Source organism: Corvus moneduloides, chromosome Z (assembly GCF_009650955.1).
Source record: "Corvus moneduloides isolate bCorMon1 chromosome Z, bCorMon1.pri, whole genome shotgun sequence".
Classification (NCBI taxonomy): domain Eukaryota; kingdom Metazoa; phylum Chordata; class Aves; order Passeriformes; family Corvidae; genus Corvus; species Corvus moneduloides.
In genome coordinates this window covers 23,362,030-23,388,589 of record NC_045511.1, presented here as the reverse complement: position 1 = coordinate 23,388,589, position 26,560 = coordinate 23,362,030, and the positions used below count along the sequence as shown (strand labels likewise).

Sequence of the window (26,560 nt, the reverse complement as noted above, 5' to 3'; positions counted from 1 at the left end):
CTTGTTAGTTCCCCTAGTTCCTTGATATCCTCTAGAGACAATTTTTCCTTTGCAATCTTTATCTAAAATATCTCTGCAATGGAGTTCTGACAGTCAGACTACTCTTACAGAACTACACTGCCAATATTTTAAGGGAGAATATTAAGTAGTTTAACTGCTTAGCTTGAATTTCTACTGCTATTTCACACAGCACCTTAATACAAAGTCATGCAACAATTAAGTTATAGTTTCCTGTCTTCCTGCACCATCAGTTTTCTTGAGTTTAAATGAATAGATATTTTCTAGACATGGTCCCCAGTGACAATACCTATAGTCTTCAGAACCATTACAAGATCTACAGTTTTAAGGAAAAAAAAACACATAGGAGAAAAAAAATAAAGAAACCTCTTACACTAACAGAATAAGTACAGTTCTCCAAATATAGAAGCAGAGAGAGAGAGCAAGAGCACAAAGTGCTTTGGGATCCAGAGACACTGCTAGTGAGGCAGGAGTTTGTATACTGCTTTACAAGCAGGCCCAGCAGCACTCTCCTTTCCAGAGGCATGGAGAAGGATGAGGAAGATTAGGAGGAAGGCTCCTGATGGGACATAATTTTCAATCTCTGCAATCTCCAGAATACAACCCTATTAATTGTTGCTGCCTGTTCCGAGCTTCCCTTCCCCAAGACACTTGCCTCTGTCATGTGCTCTGAAGCCCTTTGTTCCAAACGCGGGCAAAACCAAATGTAACTCAGACTCTTTAGCAGTGTCTCATTGGCCGGTCACCCTGGGTACGCCCCCAGTCCTCCCCTTTCCCCTTCTCCCAATAAAAGAAAGGACCAAGAGGGGGCCCGGCCTCTTTGGCTTGCACCCTTTCTGTGAACATCTTGTCTCTGTTTCTACTTGAAAGCTTCTAATTGCAGGAATTGGCAACCAAAAGCTGTATTTCTCCCTCTTTGCTTCTGCTGGTGGTATCAGCTTTGCAGCTACTATTGCCGCTTTTAGAGCTACTGAAATGCTGGATTGCCCGTGCTACCTCTCTAGGCTGCCCGAGGCTTTCTAAGGCATTGAACTACGAGCCTAGCTGGTAAAAAGCTGTAAGTATCTCCACATCTGGCGCCCAACGTGCTCTCTCTGAGCCCCAGTTCTGAGAGACTTTCAGGGTGTCCCAGCAGCTGTGTCTGCTGGAGTTAGCTCTGCACGTCCTGCCATGCCAGCTCTCTGTAGCGAGCTGTTACTTTTTGTGTAACAGTGAGCCCGGAGCCTCAGCCTGTACCCTCCCCCACACCACGTGGCGAGGGAACGGCTGGAATGTAGAAGACCCTCTTTGCTTATTTTTTTCTCCAGACCTGCTTTCGTGTGGTAAATCCAGAATTCTGGTGAGTATTTCCCTGCTGTTTTAGGGGCTCCTGTCTTGAGCTGGTGCTGGTGCAAACTTTCTCTTTTTTTTTTTCCTCTTTTTTGAGATTTGGGGCTGAGGTTTGTGGTGCTGCATTTGTTATGGGATCTGAGGTTTCTGCACACCATAGAGAAATATACTACCAAGTTCAAAGCTACCTTTCTTGTACTGGGCATAAATACCCTAAAAAATCTAGTTCAATCTTTTGTATGATGGCTTTTTCAGTATTTTCCTAATCTATCCTCCAAGGATATGAGATCTTCTGAATTTTGGGACAAGGTGGGGAGAAAATTCTCCTCTCTTAGGCGTGCAGGAGACGAAACAGTTTCAAAACTTTTTCCTCTCCTGTTACTAGGTTATACTTTGCTGGAGAAAAAAGCAGTACATGAAAAGCCACTGCAAAAACCCTCTTTTAATTCCCTTACACCCTCTTCCAACCCCTGTGTCCCTGACCCCTCTTCCCCTACGCTGGAAAACACAGCTAGATAAGACTGCTTTTCAGCTCAGGAGGGCCATCGTCCTCCTGGCTCACCCATGTTTCCTCAGCACCCTGCCTTGGATTGGAATCCAGAGCCAGTCCCAGGACCTTTCCAACCCCTTTTCTCCATTCTTTTGTCCCCAGTTTGTAGCCCTCATGTTTTAAGCACGCAGAAAAACCCCTTCTCCCCTGATCTCTTTGTTCCCAGGAACAGCCATTGCCGTCTGCTCTCAGGCCAGGAAAAACCCCCTCCCCTCAGCCCCTTTTCTCCCAGTTTGTTTGTCTCCAATAATGGCGGATGCTACGTTTCTTCATCCCCAAACTACACCTCCCACAATCCCTTTCTCCCCCACAATCCCTTTCTCCCCCACCCCACGAATCCCTTCTTGTCCCCATCCCCTCCCGTGTTGGAACCTGTCCCCGCCCCCAAAGCATCATGTTTCACCCCCCCTCTGTTCTCACCCACGACTCAAGTACCGCCCCTGCCTCCCACAACCCCGCCCCAACCCCTCCCCTCCTCCCACCACGTCCCCGCCTCCACTCCCTGCCCCTGCCCCTCCACTCCCCTCCCCTGCTTCCCATCGTCCTGCCCCAGGTTCCCACAGTCATGTGACTACCTCCTTAAATCCTGAAACCCATGGTTACCTGGAAGTACCTCCAGCTGCTACTACGGTCTCTCGTACTAGCACGGGAGCCAACCCTGGCTGGATGCCCTTTCCTTATTCTAATATTAAGGACTTGTGCAAAGCAATTAAGGAGTTTGGGATGCATAGTAATTATTTTAAGAGCCTTTTAAGTGCTACTTTTGCAACTCATTTACTTGTACCTCATGATTTAATTACAACAATGCAAACTCTATATCAAAATCACACCTGGTGATTTTGTGTTGTGGAAACAACAATGGAAAATAATTTTATCTGATTTATTGCAAATTTTGTGGCAAACTCCAGATAATTACCTGGACTTTGACAACAATTATATCACATTAGACCTTTTATCTGGTGACAATAATATGGCAAATCCCCAAAAACAAGCAATGCTTATCCCTCGTCCAGTTCTTACTGAAATCACACATGCTGCTGAAAAGGCCTTAACACTAGTACCATCTCAGACTCCTACATCTCATTATACCAACATCAAACAATTGCCAAATGAAAATATTATTTACTTCTATAACCGTTTGCGCGGAGCTATCTTTTCCCAGGTCCCTAATCCTGACCTCCAACAAGCGCTCCTACTCGAACTGCTCCAAGTGAATATGAATGATGCTTGCAAACAAATCATCCTGACTCTTCCTTTGCACTCCCCTCCAACTGTTGAATCCATCCTCGAAGTCTGTACAAAGAAGGTGCAGCTGAACACAGCTGTTCCCCTTTTGAAAAAAGTGGGGATGGTGGGGGAGGTTGTGGAGAATGCTATGGGTACAGGGCAAACTCAGTCGCGAGGTAACTTTATATGCTATCATTGTCAGAAAAAGGGACATGTAGCTCGCAATTGCAGAACAATTATAATTGCTGATAAAAACTCTCCAAAGACTGTTTCCCCAGGTCAACAGCAGGGAAACTAGCGACTCAACGCGTCCTAACAGCTCCACGTTCTGAAATAAAAAGAGCTGCAGACAAAGCAACTTGGACTTCTGGACTCAGGTTTAAGGTAATCTGTGATGAAACACACCATTTCAACAACAACAAACAGACTGTAATACCCCTCTCATTCCAGAATGTGGACCACATGCCGGACCTTACATCCCTTTTTGTTATTGGGGACACCTGCTGGGATAGAGGTTACACCCACCCACACTCATGAAAGTGGATCAGAACAGGTGTTCTAGCCTAATTGTACAATGTATATATCCACCGTACTTTATGCCAAAGGGTCAAGTCATTGCACAGGCCATTCCACTGCCCAAATACCTGCCCACAGATGGTCATATCCCAGCCATCTGTTGGACTGAGGTTTTGGGAAACTATAAACCTGTAGTAGAATGTAAGCTCCGTTACAAATCACATAAAATCAGTATAATGGGAATGTTAGACACAGGTGCTGATGTGTCTGTCATTCCATTTGATAAGTGGCCTGCGCAATGGGAATTGCAGTCTCAGGGTATCATACAAGGGATTGGAGGTACCCAAATTGCGAAGCAATCCAAAAACACCATCCAAATTGAAGGTCCTGAAGGACAAATAGCGACACTTCATCCATATGTCCTGGACACCAAATTCACCCTGTGGGGAAAGGATGCCATGTCTCAGTGGGGAACAAAAATTGATATCACCCCTAGACATCAAAATTTTCCCTTGCGGCCACTGGAGCAGAGTGCCAACCACAAAAGCTAACTTGGAAAACAGATGAACCCGTGTGGGTTAACCAGTGGTTGCTAAAAGAAGAAAACTTAGAAGCACTCAAAACAGTAGCTGAACAATTTGCTAAAGGGAATATCGTACCAGCAGCCCATGGAATACACCCATGTTTGTAATACAAAAACCAGGAAAGAACAAATACAGGCTCCTCCAAGATCTTAGAGAAATCAATAAGGTTATTGAAGACATGGGATGCCTTCAACCAGGTATGCCATCACCTTCAATGCTCCCACAACATTGGCATTTAGCTGTTCTGGATATTAAAGATTGCTTCTTTCATATTCCACTCCACCCTGCAGATGCCCCTCGATTTGCATTTTCTGTGGCCTCTATTAATTGTGAAACTCCCATGGAATGTTACCATTGGCTTGTGCTTCCCCAAGGTATGAAAAATTCCCCAACTCTCTGCGAAGAGTATATTGCCAAAATTCTATCTCCCATCCATGCCAAAGCAGAGAAAGCCATCATCCTACATTACATGGATGATGTACTGGTATGTGCTCCCAATAATCAGTATCTCGAGCAGACACTTAACACGGTGGTTGAGGCCCTAGAGGCCAAAGACTTTGAATTACAACCTGAAAAAATGCAAAGAACAAGTCCTTGAAAATACCTCAGACTCAAAATCACAGAAACCTCTATCACCCCAACACCTGTCACCATTAATAATAACCCAAAAACATTAGAGGAAGTGCAACAGATCTGTGGGACACTGAATTATTTAAGGTCCTGGTTAGGACTCACCACAGAGGATGTAGCTCCTATTGCAAACCTGTTAAAGGGGAAGGCAGTCCAGCATCCCCTAGATCCCTGACAGAAGAGGCAAGGCAGTCTTTCAAAAAGATGCAAGAGCTCATTTCCACCAGACAAGCACACATGTATCAGCCCTCCCTACCCTTTAAGCTTGTCATTCTAGGGAAGGTACCACGCTTTCACGGCCTCATATTTCAGTGGGACAAAGAGCAGAAGGAACCCCTCATCATAATTGAATGGGTGCTCCTTCCACTGCAACCACCTAAGACCATCACACAGCCACAAGGACTAATAGCAAAAATTATCGTGAAGGGTAGAGCAAAGCTCTGTACCCTGGCAGGATGTGACTTTGCATGCATCTACTTACCTGTAACAACAGACACATTAGATCACCTACTTCAAAATAATATAAATTTACAAGTTGCATTAGATAGTTACTCAGGCCAAATCTCCAATCGTTACCCAAAACATACATTGTTCAACCTGGCATTCTCTTCCATCCCTCGAGAGATTCAAAGTAGAAAACCCCTCGATGAGATGACCATTTTTACTGATGGTTCAGGAAAGAGTAAAAAAATCAGTGATCACATGGAAAAACCCAAAGACGCAAAAGTGGGAATCTGACATCAAAGTAATCCAGGGATCACCACAAGTAGCTGAACTAGCAGCCGTCATTAGAGCATTTGAGAGGTTCAAAGAACCCTTTAATTTGGTCACAGACTCAGCATATGTAGCTGGAGTAACTGTTAGAGCTGAGCATGCTTTCCTAAAAGAAATCTCAAGCAAAAAAAATTATGATTTGCTCTTAAAGCTAATTTTTCTGGTTTCCCACAGAGAGCATCCCTATTTTGTCATGCATGTGAGGTCACATACAAACCTGCCAGGATTTATTGCAGAGGGTAATCGTAGAGCTGATGTTCTGGCTATGCCAGCAGACATAGTTCTATCAGCCAACTTACCAAAGCTCCTCCAAGTTTTTGAACAAGCAAAATTGAGCCATGCCATGTACCATCAAAATATTCCTGTTCTTATCCACATGTTCCATCTGTCACGGACTCAGGCAAAAGCAATAGTGGCAACATGTCCCAACTGCCAGAAGCTACAGCTTCCATCACTGGGCATGGGGGTCAATCCCAGAGGCATTAATAGCGGTGAAGTGTGGCAAATGGATGTCACACATTTCCCTGAATTTGGGAGATTAAAATACATTCACGTTTCTATTGATACCTTCTCTGGTGCTATGTATGCCTCTGCACATGCAGGTGAAAAAGCTAAGGACGTTGAAAAACATCTTGTCCAAGCTTTTGCTGTGAGGAGATAAAAACTGATAATGGACCTGCCTACATCTCTCAGGAGTTTAAAAACTTTCATCAGCAGTGGGATTTTGACATATTACAGGTATTCCTCACTCCCCAACTGTACAAGGCATTGTTGAATGTGCCCATCAAACCCTCAAGCGAATGCTGCTACAACAGTCAGGGACCACCAAACTCAACTCACCTGTCCTCAGACTCAACAAAGCACTGTTTACCATAAACTTCCTGAATGGCACCTTTGAGGACCCAAACCCTCCCATCTATCATCATTTCCAGAAGACCAGGAGACAGAAACTGAAGGAGAATCCAGAAGTCCTGATCCAGGACCCAGAGACTCTAAAAATCCAAGGACCATACAAACTTGTAACTTGGGGACATGGGTATGCCAGTGTATCTACCCCTCAAGGACTGAGGTGGTTCCCAGGAAAATGGATAAAACCTTATGTCACCTCCTCAAAAGTCAAGGAGGTTAAAACTGCCTCCTGGAGGAGACGCCATAAAAAGGATCCTGATTTTGCACCCTCATGTAAACCCCCTACTCCAGATTTTGATGTTAATCCCTTAAGTTATGTTGCGCTGTTTTGCACTCACATTTTGCACTGTATATTGTAAATCTTCGTCCTGATACCCCATACCATAGATGCCCTGACTAAACCCCTGAGTTTTAACTGGGGAACTAGTTTAAAGACATCCTAGGTACTGTCGAGTTGTAGGGACGATAGATTCCAATTATGTTTTGCACTGTTGTTTTGTTACTGTTCTATGCACTTTAAGTTACTAAGAGTTACAACCCAGCTTTAAAGAAAAACAAATAGGGAATTGTTGCTGCCTGTTCCGAGCTTCCCTTCCCCCTCCCCCCAAGACACTTGCCTCTGTCATGTGCTCTGAAGCCCTTTGTTCCAAACGCGGGCAAAACCAAATGTAACTCAGACTCTTTAGCAGTGTCTCATTGGCCGGTCACCCCGGGTACGCCCCCAGTCCTCCCCTTTCCCCTTCTCCCAATAAAAGAAAGGACCAAGAGGGGGCCCGGCCTCTTTGGCTTGCACCCTTTCTGCGAACATCTTGTCTCTGTTTCTACTTGAAAGCTTCTAATTGCAGGAATTGGCAACCAAAAGCTGTATTTCTCCCTCTTTGCTTCTGCTGGTGGTATCAGCTTTGCAGCTACTATTGCCGCTTTTAGAGCTACTGAAATGCTGGATTGCCCGTGCTACCTCTCTAGGCTGCCCGAGGCTTTCTAAGGCATTGAACTACGAGCCTAGCTGGTAAAAAGTTGTAAGTATCTCCACAATTAATGATTTGCACGTTTTCCTTTTCACCTTTTACAAACACCCTAAAATTAATTTATGGATTCTTTAAGATTTAAAGTTCAGTAGCTTCCTATGCCAAACAATTTCCAGCTTGTGATAAGGGCTGTTTATGCCACTCACAAATAACTAATTAGACCAATTGATGCTGACTAAACAAGGTAAGAATTAAGCCAGATTGCATGGGGCCACTCAGGTGCTCTTGCTGAGGCACAGATTGGTAGAAACAGCAAGCACATAATGGGTTTTTGATGTTAATCATAGTGTTTGGCGGGATTTAAGGGTCATAAGACAACAGTGGTAGAAGTGCCACCCAGAGCAGCAAATTCAGAAAATTGACGGACTGAAACTCCTCGCTTTGTCCTGACATGAAAGCACAAGACTGTCTGTAAGTGAACACCCTCTGTTCTAAAGTTTGGTTAGATCAGTTTAGGGGCTGTAATAAAATCCTTCAGCAGCACTGACAAGCATGAAGGAAGTGAGAAAAGAGGGTTGGCACTAGGACATGAAGCTGTGTAGAACACTGAAATAACAACAGTGGCAATCCCACATCACCTTAGATTCCATAAAATACGGGAGAGTTCAATAAACAATGCAAACACAGTTTTTTCTAATTTGACATTCAGTGTGATTTTGCATGCTTCATCAAGTCTCATCATTGCCTCTGACAAGAATTTTGTTCTGATAGCTGTGTTTTACAGCTACGAAGCAAAGTGGCAAAGCTGGGGCTTTTGACAATAGACTGATGAGAATTCTAGAACCTAGAAAGTAACAGAAGAAATGCAAAATCATAGAATCAAGTCAACATGTGTTTCTATTGAGATAAATGGCAATTATATGGTAAGCAGTGATACTATTTAAAAATTAGTCTAACTGCTGTTTTTCCAATCATCTTTGACTTTGAGAGACAATGCTAAAATAATACTAGTCATAATTTTGTTATTATTAAGACTAGATGTCTTGGCAATATGTTAACAACAAAAAACCAAGGAATACATATCTTCCTTGTTTATTACTCCACATTTGGAATTTGTCTAAAATATATGTCTGTAGTAAAATAAGGTTTCCTCATTTAGCACCACAGTCTTTAGCAACTCCTCTTTGCTTCTTAATAGCTTAAATTCATCTCCTTATTGGCTCTAAACTTACATTTTGCTACCTTGTAGAGCTTCATACAGAAAGTCACACCTCCTTACCACTTCTCACCCAATCAACCATGTCCACTCCATCTTTTTCCACATCTCCAAGTTATTAATTTTGACATGCCCTCTCCACATGAAAAAGCTTTTTATTTTAGTGGGCTTGGCACTTGTCATGCCTTTCATTTCCAGCTTAAAAATCCAAACCACATATTTGACATAAAGAATTTTTCAGTTAACAGTCAGTTTTAAGAGCTTTTGCACTTAACCCTCAAAAATAAATACCCTGAAATAAACCACTGGCACAACCACATGCTGACTGCAGACATTTCAAAGCTCAACTCATGCTTCCACCAGCACCAGTGGAAATATCAGCATTTACATAAGGGGGGGGCTGAATAGAAATGCATTTCACCACCAGCACCTGATCTTCAAACAGTTTGCAATCCCAACCAGAGTGCTACATCTATCTGCATGCTAAATTTCAAAGAAAAAAAATCACTGGTCCACATCAAAATATGAGAATTGGATCATTTCATTTGTATCAAGGAACTGAATTAGACTCCTAGAAAGGTAAAGAAATTAATTTTATATTCATAAATAACAAATCAATTTGAATCACCCATTGAGCACTGCAGGATCTATAAAGACTCTTTAATTCATTTTGAGCATATTATCACCATGCCAGCAAGTCCCTCCCTTCTGACAACTTACAGCCTAGCAAACATTACTGAATTTTGGATGCAGTGGTTGTACCTGTATTGACCTGTAACTAGGAGTCCCGGGTCTGTTTCCCTGATTGTTCACAGCACACTTATGCCAAACATTCTGAGACACCCAAATACCATTCCTGACAGGTTTCCAGTGCAGTTTGCTCATTGGATCACTAAAGGCATTCCTAAGATAGCTCCAAATCCTGTCTCTCCCAATGACATGCCTTGCACTGTCGGGTAACTTCCCACTGTAGGAAGATGTAAAACAATGATAAAGGGCACAGTCCATTTTTAAATATACTAGTATGAGCACACACTGTGCATGGAACAAAAAGTTCTCTGCAGAGCCCACTACAGTGACTGACAAGGGAAAAGTCTGACACGTCTGCATAGTAAGCACCAGTCAAGGAATTGTGCCAAGTGCTGTGCCATGGAGACGAACGCCAACAGGCAGAGAAGAACAGCCACACCTGGACTAGGCTGTTCATGCCACTGATAAGCAGCTCATATGAGCAGAGAACAGTCAATATTGTCTACTCAACTTCAGTGAGGCTTTTGACACGGTCGCTCACAACATCCTCATACACAAATTCAGGAAGTGTGGACTGAATGAGTGGACAGTGAGGTTGATTGAGAACTGGCTGAATAGCAGATGCCAGAGGGTCAAAATCAGCAGCAAAGTTGGAAGCCTGTCCCTAGCGGTGTCTCCCAAAGGTTCAATACTGGGCCCAGAACTGTTTAACTTGTTCATCCTTGACTTGTAAAAATGGGCAGATTTCTCCTCAGCAAATTCACTTACGACAAAATGCTGGGAGGAGTGACTGACAGCCCCGAGTGCTGTGCAGCCCTTCAGAAGGACCTTGACAGGATGGAGAGATGGTCAGAGAAGAACCATCTGAAATTCAGCAAAGGCAAATGCCAGGTCCTGCACCTGGGGAGGAAGGGGCTGACCTGCTGGGGGGCAGCTCTGCAGAGAAGGACCTGCGGGTCCTGGTGGACACCCAGCTGTCCATGAGCCAGCAGAGTGTCCTGGTGGCCAATGGTATCCTGGGGGGCATTAGGAAGGGCATTGCCAGCAGGTCATGGAAGGCGATCCTGTCCCTCTACTCAGCCCTGGCGAGGCCTCACCTGGAGAGCTGTGTCCAGTTCTGGGCTCCTCAGGACAAGAAAGACATGGAGCTCCTGGAGTGGGTCCAGCGGAGGCTACAAAGATGGTGAGGGGTCTGGAGCACCTCTTATGAGGAAAGGCTGAGGGAGCTGGGCCTGTTCAGCCTTGAGAAGAGACAACTGAGAGGGGACCTCATCAATGTATACAAGTATTGGAAGGAAGGGTGTCAAGACAATGGACTAGTGGTGGACCATCTTCTCAGTGGTGCCAAGCAATGGAACAAGAGGCAGTGGGCAGAAACTGATTCACAGGAAGTTCCACCTGAACATGAGGGAGAACTTCTTGCAAGTAACCACACACTGGAACAGCTTGACCACAGAAGTTGTGGAGTCTCCCTCACTGGAGATATTAAAGAACTGTCTAGACTCAATGCTGTGGAATGTGCTCTGGGATGACCCTGCTTGAACAGGGAGGCTGGACAACATGATACACTGTAGTCGCTTCCTATTTTACCTGTTCTGTGATTCTGTGAAGGTGACAGTTCTGGAAACACAACTGTATCAGTACTATCCTCAGGTATTGCTATTGAAATAACGTAAAGAAACATTTCTTCATGACAGCTCATGTACTTACTTTGATTATGCTGGTGGAGGGTGGTAAAGACAAAGTATTATGTGTTAGTTGTACTAGAACTAGATCAGCAACCACTTTGCAAACATCACTTCGAAATTTTGCTTATACTTCTGAAAGACATTTACAATGACCTTAGTTTCAATGCCAAGATAGCAGGTAGGTGTCAGGCCTTTACTCAAATGAAAATAATTTTAAAAAACCAGATCTCAGAATACTGCTCAGCATTTTGAAAAACTGAGCAAAAAAATGGATACCATACAGTTGGTGCAGAATTTTTGGCTCAAATTGCCTACTTTAGAGGCCTATATTTAACAGCTCAATAAAAACATTCAGAAATAAATGCTGGCTCCTACAGTTAAGAAGCATGTAATCAAAGAGTAGCAACCAGTGTTTGTTAAGAGCTAGTTATTTCAGCATGACCTTTTTTTAATGAAAAATTTTCCTTACATGGTACCCGAATGAACTGGTAGGGTTCAATGCCTTCAAAACCTATGTGTGAAACAAGAACTAGAAAAGCCTTCCTCACTCACACCTTTGCATAAATATCCTAACAGGTATTAAATGTAAAAAACCAAGCCCCAGTGTTTCTGTATCCACGAAAAAAACAGTGGCCAAAACCAAGCAGGTTCATTAGCTACTTACAGAATGGCTGCATTGCAAAGTCAGTTTTAAAGAAAGCTGCATTTAAAGACATTTTATAGCTGTATGATAAACATGGTGTCGTCTTCTCAAACGGGAGCACTTAAGTGCTCACATGTTTATGTCCAAAAGAGGCTTAACTGAAGCATCACATACTAGTCCACATAGCAGAAACTGCCATTTCCCACTCACTAAAAGATTTTGTTACAAACAGACTGGTTAATCTAGTAAATAGAATGCCATGAGCAGGAAGTACTCATAACATACTTAACTGCAAAAATTTTTCCAGTGTTACAAGCAAATGAAGAGTAACAGTTCTTCAGGAAGGTGAATGGCATAGATGTAAGACAAAATGATTTAGGGTTCCCTGAATAAGCAAAGTCTTGGGTTTTACAAAAACATTAGCCAGTGGCAGAAGTACCAAGACAAAAAGACAAGATGGTGGAGCAGAAGGTAACCTTTACAAGATCTAGATGTGTATTCAATCTGTAAAGGCTGACTTAGTGTAAGTGATTTGAGGAGTACCATGTCCATCTCTGAGCACTCAAGACCAGCAGTATCCATTAAATGTTGGATTTACTGTTGTAACTAAGGAGGAGAAGAGAAGAGGTCTTCAAATGTATTTTAATGCCAAGTAAAATTGTTCTTTTTAAGAACAACTGGGGAAGAAGCAGATTGTCTTTCCTTGTCTAACTTCACCCCAGAATAATATTAATTCTCCAATCCTGCTAACAATAAAAGTGGCATATAGAAAAGGCCCTATAATACTCTTCATCATTCCCTCCCAGTAATAGAACTATTCTAGCTTTTGTTGCAGTCTGATTTTAAAAACTGTAATTGATGAGGAGAAAAGGAGAAGTTTTTGTTGGTTTGTTTTCATTTAAGGTCACCAAATACATAACTCAGTAAAAACTACTTCAGATCTCAAGTGGCCCATTAAGATCCAATGTAAGAGACATGGGCAGCATTTAGATTCAGATGTGAGGTTATCTTAGGGAATCTAGTGTTCAGTGCTCATTTCACAAAATTCAGCCAAAATAGACCATTATATAATCATTACTTCAGCACCTGTGTCTTTTTCGTGAAAACTTCTGAAAGATCCTGTGAATTTTACTATCATGCATAGCCAGACATGCTGAGCTGTGCAGTGCTTCTGAGAACCATGAGTACCTAGAATTCAAATCAGCAGGACACCACCTATTCCCAAGCACTGCTAACTGTTTCCTCGTAGAAACCAGTTCCTCTAAATGTCTAGATGTATAAAAGGGACATACACTTGATCGCTAAAAAAAGCACTTGGAAATCAGTATGCAGAAGCTGAATGTAAATTAATCCAACAGAAGTGTTCTTGTCTAATTGCAGGTTAACTTTTTAGTCACACACAGTCAGTGAAAAACCCAGCGCAAAATCACAGGTATTCTGGTTAAAGCCAATCATCCAAATATCTGCTTAGGACCCCAGTTTACTGCATACAGTCATTTGACAACAGAGATACACAGCACGTATTATTGCATATGCTTATTTTTGTAAGCATGAAAAGTACCCTAGGACACCTGCCATGGCTGCGTATTCCACAGTAAGTCATACTGGAGAAAACACTGTTTTCTCCAATATCACACAGTACATTCTTTTAGAATTTTGTACAGGCAAGCCAGGGCTAGCAGTCTGTTGGAAATTAACAGGCCTAAGAAGTAGGAATTGTGAGAATACATGTCAAAGATGATTTATTTCACCAATACTTCACTGTAAAGTGTTGACCATTTAAAGCTCATTCCTCAGTTTTCAAAACTCAAAGAAGACCTCATCATATGTCCTATTACAAGAAGAGTTTCAAGATTGACTGTGGATCCAAGACTACAGCATACTATTTACAGAATAAGTAATTTAAAAGCATTTTACAAACCCGAATTCTATACTCAGCAATATTACCTAGTACAGTTTGGGCTTAGGGATTTTGTTTGTTTGGGTTTGGCTTTGGTGTTGTTTTGTTTTACTACAAAATACACTATTCAAAGTGGAAAAAATAACATTTCTCAATAAGCTGAGATTCAAGCTAGTGAGCAATCACAAAAAACCTTTCCAGACCTGAGCTTTCAAGACTGAGGATCAAAGTTCAACACAGGTAGATCTGAGTTCAGATCTTTGTGAACATTTCCCACCAGAATAAACAGACACTGCTGTAGGAAAAGGTAGCTCTATCCTACCTGTAGTGGCCCTTCCCTTGTGCACACCCCTATATTTGCAGTCAGCTAGGTTACAGTACTGACATAGTTCACTGCACAAACATGGGTGCTGTAGCAGACAAGTGGAAGAAGCAGTGCTTTACTTCTGTGGTTCCCACCATCTCGTGGCAGGATCTGTGAAAATTTAACAATCAGGATGTTGGCAAAGAGCACAGCCACAAACATCAACAAAACAGTGCCTGTGAATCGTTTGCATGTATGTGGAAGAAGAAGAAAAACCTGAAGGAGCTATGTATTTCAAGTTTTCCTCTCCCGTTACAGCAAATGAGTGATGCAGTCTGCTTAAGTTAGCTAACTTGATAACTGTAACTAAAAAAACCCAAAATCATGACTAGTTACTGCAAATGTCAAAATATGCTTGTATCTGGCAATCCACCATCGTCTATTGCATGTTTAAACAGTATCTTTCTAGACTAATTTTTTAACAATGACTGACATTCATCACTACTTGCCACCAAAGAAGCGTATCAGAGTGCATTCTGTTGCCAGAAGCATGATGGTGATGCAGTTCCCAAAAATCAATATAGTACTGAAACACAGTTCCATTACTTCACAGAATGGAGTAATGCCACTACCAGGACACTATGTAGACGAAACAGAGCTCACCACTGCATAGTGCAAGGCCCAGGTAGAATAAACCCACAGCTCCCTCTAGCCTCTTCTCCCCTCTAATCTTTCTGTCCTGAACACAATACTAATTTTGCTGGCTCTCACATGGCTGAGCCTTGGGAAATTTTAAAAACTTTATACAGAATGGGGAAAAGAAGCCTACCATCAAAACTGGATATAAAAGCAGATTTTTCACAATGCAATGCTTTCACACCCATTACACCTTACGTTTAAGACTGAATATATCTGAAAAAGCCTTGCAGGAAAAACAGCACAAAACCCTGAACTAGAAAGCATGCTCTTCAAAATTTTTTTTACAGAAAGCTTTCACCTAAGTAGGGCTTTTAAATAGGGCATTTAAATACATGTTTCATGGTATCTTTAAAAAAGAAGAAAAAAATAGGAAGAGGTGGATTCTGGGTTTTTCTCCACTTTAAAAAATACAAAATACTTTGTTTCTTTGTTCACTGTCACAGTTACCTGCTATTAACACTATAACTACACACATGGAGAAGCCTGAGATTCTTCTTCAATGCAAGACTGTCTCTGATACAAAGTGCACATTGTTAAAACACAGGCATATAGATACAAACTCATGCAAGGTCCTTTCCAGACCTAGTCTCAGCCTGGCTGGGTATCAATACACCACACTGGTTTCCTTACTAAGCATCTCTTAACTTGTAACTTTTGAACTAGCAGAGACCTTGGTCCTTGGTAATTACTTTAGGCCTCAACAGCTTCAAAATTACCTATATATCTAAAGGAGAAGAAGAACTAAGTTCTAACCTGGTTTAAGCATCTGCAATGTTTAGATGGTCAGTGATCTGGAATACATTGGAAAACCATAGCCTCAACTAAAATGATGTCCAAGGCAATCAGAATATATACTAATCAGAAACTACTGGTAAATTAGTGTTACATCATAAGATAATGCTCTTCTCTGAAGTACACTAATGTCTAGACACAGATTTGAAAAGCAATGATTTAAAGAGTGACTAGCTAAGACCTTTAAATCAAACCAGTTTTAAAAGACAAACATATTTAATAAATGTTTTGCAACAAAAATTCCCATTAAAATGGTATCTAAATTCTACTTAAAACTTTTACTAACTAGCAGGCAGAGCTCTAGTTAAGTGTCATTGCTCTAGTTAAGTGTCATTGCCTTCCCTGATCAAAAGTGCTGACCTGTTACAGAATTACAAGCCATTGCAATCTCTGTGGCTCCAAGACTCTGTATTTTCTCAGATTTTGGCTCAACATCTAATTGAGCCCTGCAAAGATAATGGTTACTGTGGTAGGGCAAGCACTGTTTAAGAAAAAGAAATCACAAGAACACACACACACAAAGAACACACACACATCTGACGTTTGCCTTGAAGCACTGAGAATAAAAATTATCTCAACATGATGAATGGGAAGGACTTAAATGTTTCTTTTCAGCAGAGTTAGGATTTTTCCTAAAGGGTTGGCCTATAAAATCCTAATAATGCATGGAAGTACCAAACCAGATTAATTGAAACCATAAGTCATTACAAATACCTTCTCTAGATCAGCAATCATCCCCTCATGATGATCAGGACACTCATTTATGTGTTGCCAGGCCAGAAGATCTGGTTCAGATTTCTCATGCTTGTTTTGCAGTCATAAAATTACTGTGACTGAATATAATTTAAGCATGGTAGAGGTCTACACATATTGTTGCCAGCAAAGTAGTTTATTAACCATTTCAGGCTGATTTACATACAGTCTGTCTTGGTATCTATACATTACTAATTCTTTACAGATAATCAAGTTTTGTTGGTGTTATCCGTAGAACTTGTTAAGACTCTCCATTCTGCTACAGAAGACAACATAAAGTATTTTGCTGCCATTGCTTTCACACAATAGGCATCTTGTTTTACCTCTGAGATAGCAAGATGGCCAGGACTTGCAGTAATGCTGAACTAGTGCCAAGATGCTACACCTTCTGCTCTACTATCTGCAGTATTTGTGTCAGAGGAGCACAGCTGATGAAAGTGTTGCTAAAACAAAGTTTTGGGAAAGCTACCATAAAGTCTTGTGGAAGGAAAACAGGTTAAAGAATTTGAGCCTAGACAAATTCAATGATCAGTAATGCTTCTGGCTCTCAACAGCTTTATAGTGTTCATGTACTGCAACCCAGATCCAGAAAGCAAACAAACATTTCAGGACAAGGCTGCAGTTTGTCCTGTTTAAAGAAATGGGTTTGACTAACTCCACATACTTCAAACAGTGTAAGAGCTAGGAGTGGATCAACCAGCTGCAGATTACCAAAAATTAAAATACTTATTTCTAAGCAAGTACAGCACCAAAAAATATACCCTAAGGTACTAATCTTTTTCAATAATCTCCAGCCATTTTAAGAACCCTAGTATTCTAATTCTGCCATCTCAAACTGACACATTTCATAACCACCTTTACGAAGATAACATACTAAATATAGTCCAACAAAACTGAAGATGAAGCCTTTATAAAGACACCTTAATTAACATGACATGACAGAGATGAGCACATCTTACAGAAGCTTTTGCCTTGTAATTCCTTATAATCCAGCATGAGTGATGGGAAAAGCAAGTATTAAATTTAGATATTTATCCACAGCCATCATGTAAAGGCCATCATGTAAAGAAATTATGGAGAGACTACCCATTAATAAATCAGGAATTAATACTTGAGATTATGTCTAACAGGACATCAATGTCTGCATCCCTACCAGAATTCACAGGTGTACAGCTTCCCCACTGTGTCTGGCAAGAAGTGTATTCATTCCAGCCTAAACAACAACTGCACCACAGTCCACTAACAAAATCTCTACTTTCCCTGCTCACAGATCGAAGTACAAGCAGTACCAGTGACAACAAAAATATGGCAATGGTTCCAGCTTTAACAGTACTTACCTGGTCAATGGATACAACAGCCTAAACTGCCAATATAAATCCTGAGTATGCTTTAGAGCTGTTTCTTGAGGATTTTTAATGCAATCAGACTTCTGCTCAAAGAAGACTGATTGTGCAGTACTGACAATGAACACATGAATACATGTTATCAACTAGGACAGAACATAGTTTTTACACCAAATTCATGTTTCCCTATTAAAGAATGCTATATTGTAGCTGGTCAACCCAACAAAAGGTTGTTCACAATGGTTATACCACTCAACAGTAACTATTGATAGGAACTTTTCTTCATGCAACAGGAATGAGGAACTGGGAGAAGTCAGACAGACTGGCAGACAGAGAAACAAAACTGGACATTCTGTGTGTCTGGCCTATACAATCCAAAGGGCTTGATTCACTTACCTTCCCCTGTGAGACGAGAGACACCCACAAACATACAGAATACAGCAGTAAGAAAGTGTCGTGAACTACTCTACAGACCATTTCTCTAGTTTCAAGTTTCCCAAAAAAATGTTTAATAGCAGCATGGCCCAGAGCCCAGTTACTCACCAGCTGGTTTCCATCACATACCCAGTGCATAATTACCTGGCTTGCCTGATGGTATTCCACGTGCCGAACAGTCTGAACTACACCAGCAGAACAGTGAATTCTTCATGATATGAAATCAGACTAAGAAAGCCACTGCTGGTTTGGCAAGCCAGCTTCCCCACCCCAAATTTTCTGTGTTCTAACCATTGAAATAGGTAAACTCTCCACCAGCCAGGTACTACAAGATCACTCTACAAGCTTACACAGCATAGGAGTTTCCATTAAGTACTGAATATAATACACAGACCCTCATGTGACCCAGGTACATTGAATTATCAATGATTTTGCAACTTTCTTCTAGAACACTCAATTTTTAGACCTTAGTAGATTATAGAGTATCAACTGCTGAATTAAAAGGCCAGTGTACCTTGGTGTAGAAATACTCTGAAATCCATAGGCACTTGCATTTAGAAATTAATAAAAAACAGCTACTGAATCAAGACCTGTGCTCTGAACAGTAACAAACGTCTGATATGCAACCACAGATCCACTAAGTGGGTGCTGGCCTTGGCTTGGGTGTGCTCACTCAGATATAGAGAGATGGGGGCTTACCAGTAACACATTCCTACATTTCAGGGTCTATTGTCCCTTTTAGAAGATGATCTATAAAGGAATTCTATATTGCAATACCCCAATGTATACTGTCTAAAATGTCTTTAAAGTATTTGCTAGTAAATTTCATCTTCTTGACCTTAATGTACCAAGATACTACTCAAGTCATCAACAACTGTGGTTCTCAAGATTATTTCAACTCTCTAGAGATAGGGATTTGTACTGTTTATTAAGAAGCTATGACACTAAAACACCAGCAGAACTGGAGTTCTGGAGACAGAATGTTTGCTCCTCTTCAACAGTTCCCTGGATTTGTAATATGATACACTTAACTCGAATATCTACAAACACAGTATTGATTTTAAATAAATGAGAGGGTTTCCATTATTTTAATTTTACATAATCCTATGTCTGACTAGCAGTTTTAGGTATATATCAAAAAAAAATATAATATCATTTAGCCTTGTGGCAGAGTTTTGAAACATCATTTTCTTGGATATGTAGACAGCTGCAAGTCTGGGTTTATTCTGTTTGAATTTTTTTAATGGAAGAGAAGACACCAGAAAAATAAAAACTAGCCTAAGGAGTAAGGAGTCATTCCTTCCTACATCTTGTACTGTGACCCACAGTGATAGGGCAGAGACAAGGATGCAGCTGTTATCACCACACATGCAAGGAAGTTAATAAATTGAAGAATCCAAGTGTCCTAGACAGCTTGAGGAAACAGACATCTGTAATTCCCATAGTAATATGCCAGTTTCACATCCTAATTCCTAAGTGACCAAAACACAAAGGACATGATTTGTAACTTTTGTAGACTTTGAACTACTGTCATAAAATCTAACTAAAACAGTGTCTTTTTAATGCTCTGAAAATCTGCCTTCAACTTGCAGTTTGCCAGATCATACCAGGTTTCTGTTGCTTTGGAACATGTATGAGTTCCATTCCACTATCAGACAAGCTCGGCAGCATGGACTATTTTTTCGTATCACTATACAAATTCCTAAGGATACGACTGTGCAAAGTTTTCATAGGTATCTATGTCGCTTTTTTATCTACCAATTTCTATGAGATCTGACTAATTTTACAGATTTTATTCCTTCTCATTTCACTAAACCCTCAAGTGGATTCCCCAGTTTACTAGGGAACCTGCTGTGAAGCCGATTTCCTTAGAGCCTTCTTCAATTTATTGAGAAATTCACACGTTGTTCGATATTCTCAGAAGACTCCAGAAGAGTGAAAGCGAGCCTTCGCTGTTCTGGAATTTCCCCCTAGCGCACTGAGTTTAAACCACTCGTTCTCAGGTCTGAACATCGCCCAACAACCCAGAAAAGGTCCTCACGGTGGGGAACTGGGAGCCGAGACGGCTCTTCCAGAATTCCGATGTGGCTACTACGGCGGAGACAAACCTCTGCAGATCGTGGTGCGCCCCTCACGGATCGCGGTGCTCTCCCCTCACCGGGCTGATGCACAGCACCGACTGCAGCAGGATTCCTGCTGCTGGCGCACCCCACCAGTGAGACCCCTCGGCTCCGTGCGCATCCAGCAGCGCCCACAGCTCCGCGGGCAGCCGCTCCCACCCCCAGCCCCGGCACCAGCCCGGCGGCCCCCGCGACATCCTTACCCCATGGCGGCCGGCAGCGCCTGGCACCGGTGGTGCCGCGTCCCCGGGGCGCTCCTCGCCGCGCCGGCAGCTCTGCAGCCCCGTGGCAGCGGGGGCCGCTGCTCTGGGCTCGCCGCAGCTGCCGGGGGCCGAACGGGGCCGCCCGCGCCCTAGGGAGCGCCCCCCGCGGGCCGGGCTCCCATGGCCACCGGCTCCGCCGGGCGCCCGCAGGCAGCGGCTCCGGGCCCCGGGCGGGCGGCAGCGGCGACTTCGGGGACTGACGGATCCCCTCCTGCAGGAGAACGGGGAGGCGCTCGCCTTCTCTGCGAAAGGCTGGCGGCGGCTGCGGCGCTTCTCGCCGGGACGTGCGCGGCCGCGGAGGGCTCTGTGTGCCTCAGAGGCGGAGCGGGATGGGGCAGGCGGTGCGCACAGAGCTCCACGCCACCGCTCCCCCTAGCACGGCCGCCAGCAGCGTGGCGGGCACGGATGCATTTTCCCCAGAAGGCAGAGCGAGCCGTGGCACCGGCGCTGGCATCGGACTCCCGGCAAGAGGCCGCTACCGACGAGCTGCGGCCGCGCGTCGCCCGCGGGCACCGGGGCGCCGCGTTCCCCCGATCCGCCCGCCCGCCCACCCCCGGCTGCGGAGATGCGGGGCGCCGCTCCTCCTTCCCGCGGCGGCGGGCCCGCTCCTCGCCGTCACGCCTTCTTCTGCAGCGAACGGGCGGGCATCGTCCTGGGGCGCGGCGGATCGGTCACTGACAGCGAGCGGCGGGAGGGGCTGCCGCCGTCGAGCCCGCGCTGTTCTGCGGCGGGGCCACGGGCTCAGCCCCGCCAGTGGGACAGAGGGAGGGAGCGATGGCCGCTTCAGGCGGTGCCCGGCTGCTCCGGCGCCACCGAGCCGCTGCTCGCGCCCGCTCGCATCCCCCGCCTCCGCCTCACACCTCCGCCACCGCCCGCTCGTCCCCTCGCGGCGGGCAGGCGCAGCCGCCGCGCGGAGCCCGCTCCTCCGTCCCGCTCCTCCTTCCCGGGGAACGGGAAGGGAAGAGGCGAGAGGAGCGGAGTGGAGCCGCGCCCTGCCCTACAGCCCCACGCCGCACGCAGCCAGCGAGCTCCTGCCCGCGGCGGCACCTGCCCGCTCTGCCTCCATCCTCCGCCCGGGGAGCTTTAAATAGAACACGTCACCGCGCTCCCCTACGCACCGACGTCACGCCCCGCTCCCGGCGCTGACGTCACCGGGGTGCGGAGGATGATGTCAGAGTGGTTCACGCCGCCGGAAGCTCTTCTATAATAGGGAACGGCGGCGGGGGGGGAGCGGAGCTGGGAGGGCTCGGGGTGCTGGCGGCGCCCGGGCCGCCTCCTCCCGCCCCCGGCCCCTGCGGCGCCGTCTCCACGGCAACGCCGCGCCCGGCGGCTCGGGCCGGTGTCACGGAGTCACGGGCGAAGGCGGCGCGGAGCCCGCTCTGGAACGTGGCTGCTGCAACTTCCCAGCCCTCTGCCTTGCCAAAACACGGGCCCGCGTCCCTCTGCTCTGCGGACACTCTGCAGACACTCAACACAGACAGCGTTACCGGAAAAACGAGGAAGAAACACGGCAGCCATTCTAAAACTGTCCCCCCAAAAATGCAGATTCCAGCACATCCACGCTAGTACTATCGCAAAGAAAGAGCCAGCCCTGTAAGCTGGATAGGACCTGCAATATTTGGCTCAGCTCTTCAGTTGTGCCATGCAAACAGCATGCTTCTAATCCATCAGAGTTGCCCAAGCTCCAGCACCACGTATTATCTTGCAGGGATATACCTCATCTTAGGTTCTGCAAATACTTCCATTAACTCCCTGAGATTCCCTAAATTTGTAAACATTAGGTTTAATTGCTCCAATACACTGCCAGGGATATTGGGATGCCCCAGGTGGAACACACTCCTTGCAAGGATGTCTTTCAGTATTTTCATGGTATTTTCTGCTTAAGTGAGGTTGTAGCTACCAGAGGCTTATTAAACTACAGTGAGTATAAGAGGAAGATATTGATACAACACTAGATGCCAATCTCCACATAAAAATTGAAGAAGCCCGGAGTATTACCAATGTATATCACAGACTTGTAAAGCACGACAAAAATAGCCATGTTAAAGATGTCGCTTTAACAAAGGGTTGTTTGTCCTCTCATAGAACCTCTACTACTTGGGACCAAGTGTATCCCAGGAAGAGTCTGGAATAAAAGACAGCTAAAGCAGTCACCTAACAATCTGATTTTCCAGAGTCAGGGTGCATATTTCCAAAAGTTAATTTACAGATGCATGTTTTACAGACTCTTGTTTCAACATTTTGACCTCTAAAAGTAATCAGCCATGGGAAAAGCAAGAATGAGAAATTAAGGCAAACCTCCTCCAATCACAAACAACCATAAGAAACCCAGCATGAATCATTACTATGGGAGTAGCAGCAAGGCATACTGCCTCCTGAGGCAGAAAAGAACAGCTTCCTCAGTTGCCCATTTCTCATTTCCCACACACCACCTCATAAGCTACAGTGAAGGCACTGAGCTAAAAAAACTTTAGTCTGAGTGGCAACAGTCTAAGGTTAGTTGTGTGCAATGCTCAGAACCTGCATAGTTACAATGAGGCTGCGTTACTTAGCTGGATGGCAATTGCTGTGGTTGGGCTTCACCTGCTAGCTCTGAAATATGAAGTTCTATGTATTTTCCACTAAAAATCAAACTATGTGTACAGGCTTCCATCATAACACCAAGGTATTCTCTGGTGTTGGAGTCGGGGGGGGGGGGGGTGAAGATGTAGTTCCACAACAGTTCCTTCTTCTATATCATTAGAGTGAAAAAGATCAAAATTAATGCAGACTAGGCAAGCGTAAACAAGTAGCTTATATGTAAATATTCATTCATCTAGGAGTCTATATTCATTAGCTTCTAAAAGTCTGAAACGATACTCTGCATGCAGTAATGACAGGTCAACAGCAAGGAAACTAAGGCTTTAATTTCACATATGAATAACTGTTGCATCAGCTTTAGTCTTTCAGCTCAAGCTCACACAGTAATGCAAATGCTTTAGTATTTCATTACGTTCACAGTTTTTTGTTTAGATATCACAAAGATGATTCCATCTGCCTCTGCATTTCACCTTGTTCACATATTTGTCTTGCATGAAGTATACTTTTCTACAGCATGGGTACAAACCCAGAAATCCCCAAGAATGAAGATAAAAGAGAAAAATATAAAAGAAGCCAAATACACACTGAACCTTGGGGTGTGTTCACTTGAGAATCAGAGGTGTGAACAGAATCATGGGCAAAGAAACGTGGAATACCAAGACTGTCCTTATTGGCTTGTGAAATAAATGACCTGTATATTTCATGCTCTTCTATAAGTAATAAAATATGAGTACTGGGAAAGATAAGATCCTGAGTAGGGGAACAGAGCTCTAGGGACAAAGAAAGCTTCACTCCAAGAAAATCTGATGATTCATCTTTTTTTTTTCATTCTTAATTCTTAACTTAAACAGTGTTTATCTATTAACACATTTAAGTGTAGACAGTCCACCTAATTGATTACTTCTCTTCCATATTTATTGCTACATTTCCTCCAGTTCTGACAGGTTTCTCTAAGATTTAAGCTTTGTCTCAATTACACCCTTTTATAATTTTGATTAGTTTCCGGGTTGATTTTGTTGAGTTAACATTATTTGTCTTGTGGGGAAAGCCTCTGTTTACACTTGCCAGGCTTACTGAAATCCCTTTTCTGTCTTGCCATTCCCTAAATTAATATATGATACAAAAACATGGTGATCTATGTCAGCTAAGGTGGAACTGTACATACAGATACAAAGTAAGCAAGGTGATTAATCATAGATATTAACAGGAGAAATACACAGTCTCCTCATCTTGAAGCCTGAAGTGATAAAACATGGAGAATTTTAACCGTGATGACAAGATTTTCAGCTCTAAGTTAGTTGTTTTGGGGTTTTTCCCCTGCTATTTTAGAACACTTCTTTGTCTAGAGCACTTTGATGGAGGCAGACTTGAGCAAGCTTGGAAACCATGAGCAGCTCAGTGCCTGCTCCTTTGCAAAAATACCAAGTAATCCAACAATCAAATAAGAGATGGATGGCTTCAGGCAAGGCAAAGCACAGGGTGGTGCAGGAGAAAGAGTGTTATTTTGCAGCATTGAAGTAGCATATTCCTGGCGTGTATATTCATAGCCAGCTATTGAGCTGCCAAACCCTGTTCTGATACCCTTGCCCAGGATGGCCAACCAGTTGGGATAACATCTGTAAACTTGGCAGGAGTTATCGGTATCTCTTAAAGGAATGCTACTTTGAGTCTCTTGGTGGGATACCTGTAGATGGAAAAAAACCCCAGATGGCTGTGCTGTCTGAATCTCAAGCCTCCTCTCAATCAACATGGCCACTATCCTGCTCAAAGTCCTGGAAGAGCAGCAGTACAGAGCTGGAACATCAAGAAGCACTACAAAGGTCTGCATTTTGCCTAATTTTGCATGGTACCTGTTTTTCTCCATGTAAAACCAGATCTGTACCAGTTGATTGCACACTGGCTAGGAGCTACCATTCCCATGGAAAAGACAAGGGAATCCCATTCAACTATATTAAGCAGTGAAAAGATTTGAACTGCAATTGTTTGTTCAGGTCTAGTTGACACATTCAAAACAAAGGAATCCTAGCTGCACCAAAACCAGAAAGAAACTCTTAGAGGGTTGTTTAGGCAACCTCGGAGCAATTATGTGAGAATAGAAAATTAAAATTGGCTTGTTTGGTTCATGAAAGTAAAATCCAATATGTCATATTATTATGCTCTCCAAATATTTTGGGTGAGGTTAATACAAGCAAGGGAGCAAAAAGTGCTATTAAAGGGCAAAAGAATTAACAAGCATAAACCTTCTATAAATGTTTTTTCTGGTACTCCGAAGGTTGTTGCTCTTCAAGAAGCTCATAGCTTCAGGAGTAGCTTCCCTAAACAAGGACTGGGTGCAAAAGAAGCAATGACTGAAAAGTAATCACAGATGGCAGCCATCACTGACTCCATGTGGGAGAAAATAGAGGTAACTAAGGACATAGGTATCTTTGCTAGAGCAGCTCACAGCCTGCAGATATGACTTCTTCCACGGCTCTCAGCTGGGGTACCACTGCTCCTCCCTTACATCAGCGATTTTGTTCTGTTTGTACTCTTTGTTCAGTACCAGGTGAGTTTAAATTCCACAATCTCTAAGGAAACCAAGGATGTTTATTCCCGTTGAAGGTGCGGGAGCCAGCACCTCACACTTGCCTCACTTCTCATCCATTGGTGCTATTTAGTGTCTCTTCCCTCCTCCTACTCCTTTATATCTTCTCCTTGCCCTCTTTTCTCCTGTCTAATCACAAATTTCCCTCCCCACACACAGGATTCTTTCAGTGAGTGGGATCACTTCTCCATCATTTTCCTTTGCAGGATCTGCATTTAATATATAAGTGGAGAAAAGAGGGGAGGAGAGTAAATGTCATCCTCTTCCCTGAGCCCAAGGTTTTTGTCCGCATTTTCATCAGTCTAGAAAAAACTTCACTCTTACATCAGGTGGGCCTGGAGGGATTCTGGACCAATTTTACAACCGCTATTTTTTCTCCTGGAACAGATGAAGAAACATAAGTGTTACCTTATATTCAAGTAAATGTGGTACTCTCAAACTAAGACTAGATTTAATTTTGAAAGCAACTGTATGACATAATTCCCTGAGATGCCTTATGGTCCAATATTTCTAAACTCTGTCCTGTTGCCAGTGAATGCTAATTTTCCAGCACCCACTTCCAACATTTCATTGTCTTGCCACCAGAAATGTATTGCACATCTCCTACACAGCTCTGTAGCAGTACACCCCTACTGGAATTTTTAAAAGATACTGATCCCTGACTAATGCTTTTATTTCTTACTTAGGTTTATCAGTGGCTGTTATTTCCTCCAATGCTTTTTCTGACCATACAGAAAGCACAGTTTATGCCACTAGACTGATTATGTCAACTTGTCATTTCTGTTTTATTACACCAAGCTTACCTAGAGATATCACTCAGCTTTGGTTTTGCAGTTTCAGCTGAAGATTATAAAAATATTGTAAAATAAACAGTGTGTTTTTTACATGTGAGTGCTAAGAGAGTATGTATGAGAAGGAGGGAGGAGTGGGGGGAAGGCGTTTTTAAGATTTAGTTTACTTCTCATTATCCTGCTCTGATTTTTTC

General features: G+C 43.4%; 1 protein-coding gene across 2 annotated transcripts in view; it reads right to left on the bottom strand.

Moving 5' to 3' along the window:
* Positions 1 to 20,490, bottom strand: part of HOMER1 (homer scaffold protein 1) — a 324,423-nt gene extending 303,933 nt beyond the window's left edge. Inside the window, exon 1 of one of the 2 annotated variants that reach the window (XM_032095988.1) lies at positions 20,352 to 20,490. In XM_032095988.1, coding sequence (XP_031951879.1) covers positions 20,352 to 20,356 — 5 coding nt within the window. In that variant the 5' untranslated portion in view covers positions 20,357 to 20,490. The remainder of the gene's footprint in view (positions 1 to 20,351) is intronic. The other variant, XM_032095987.1, reaches the window with a different exon arrangement.
* Positions 20,491 to 26,560: the final 6,070 nt, after the last annotated feature.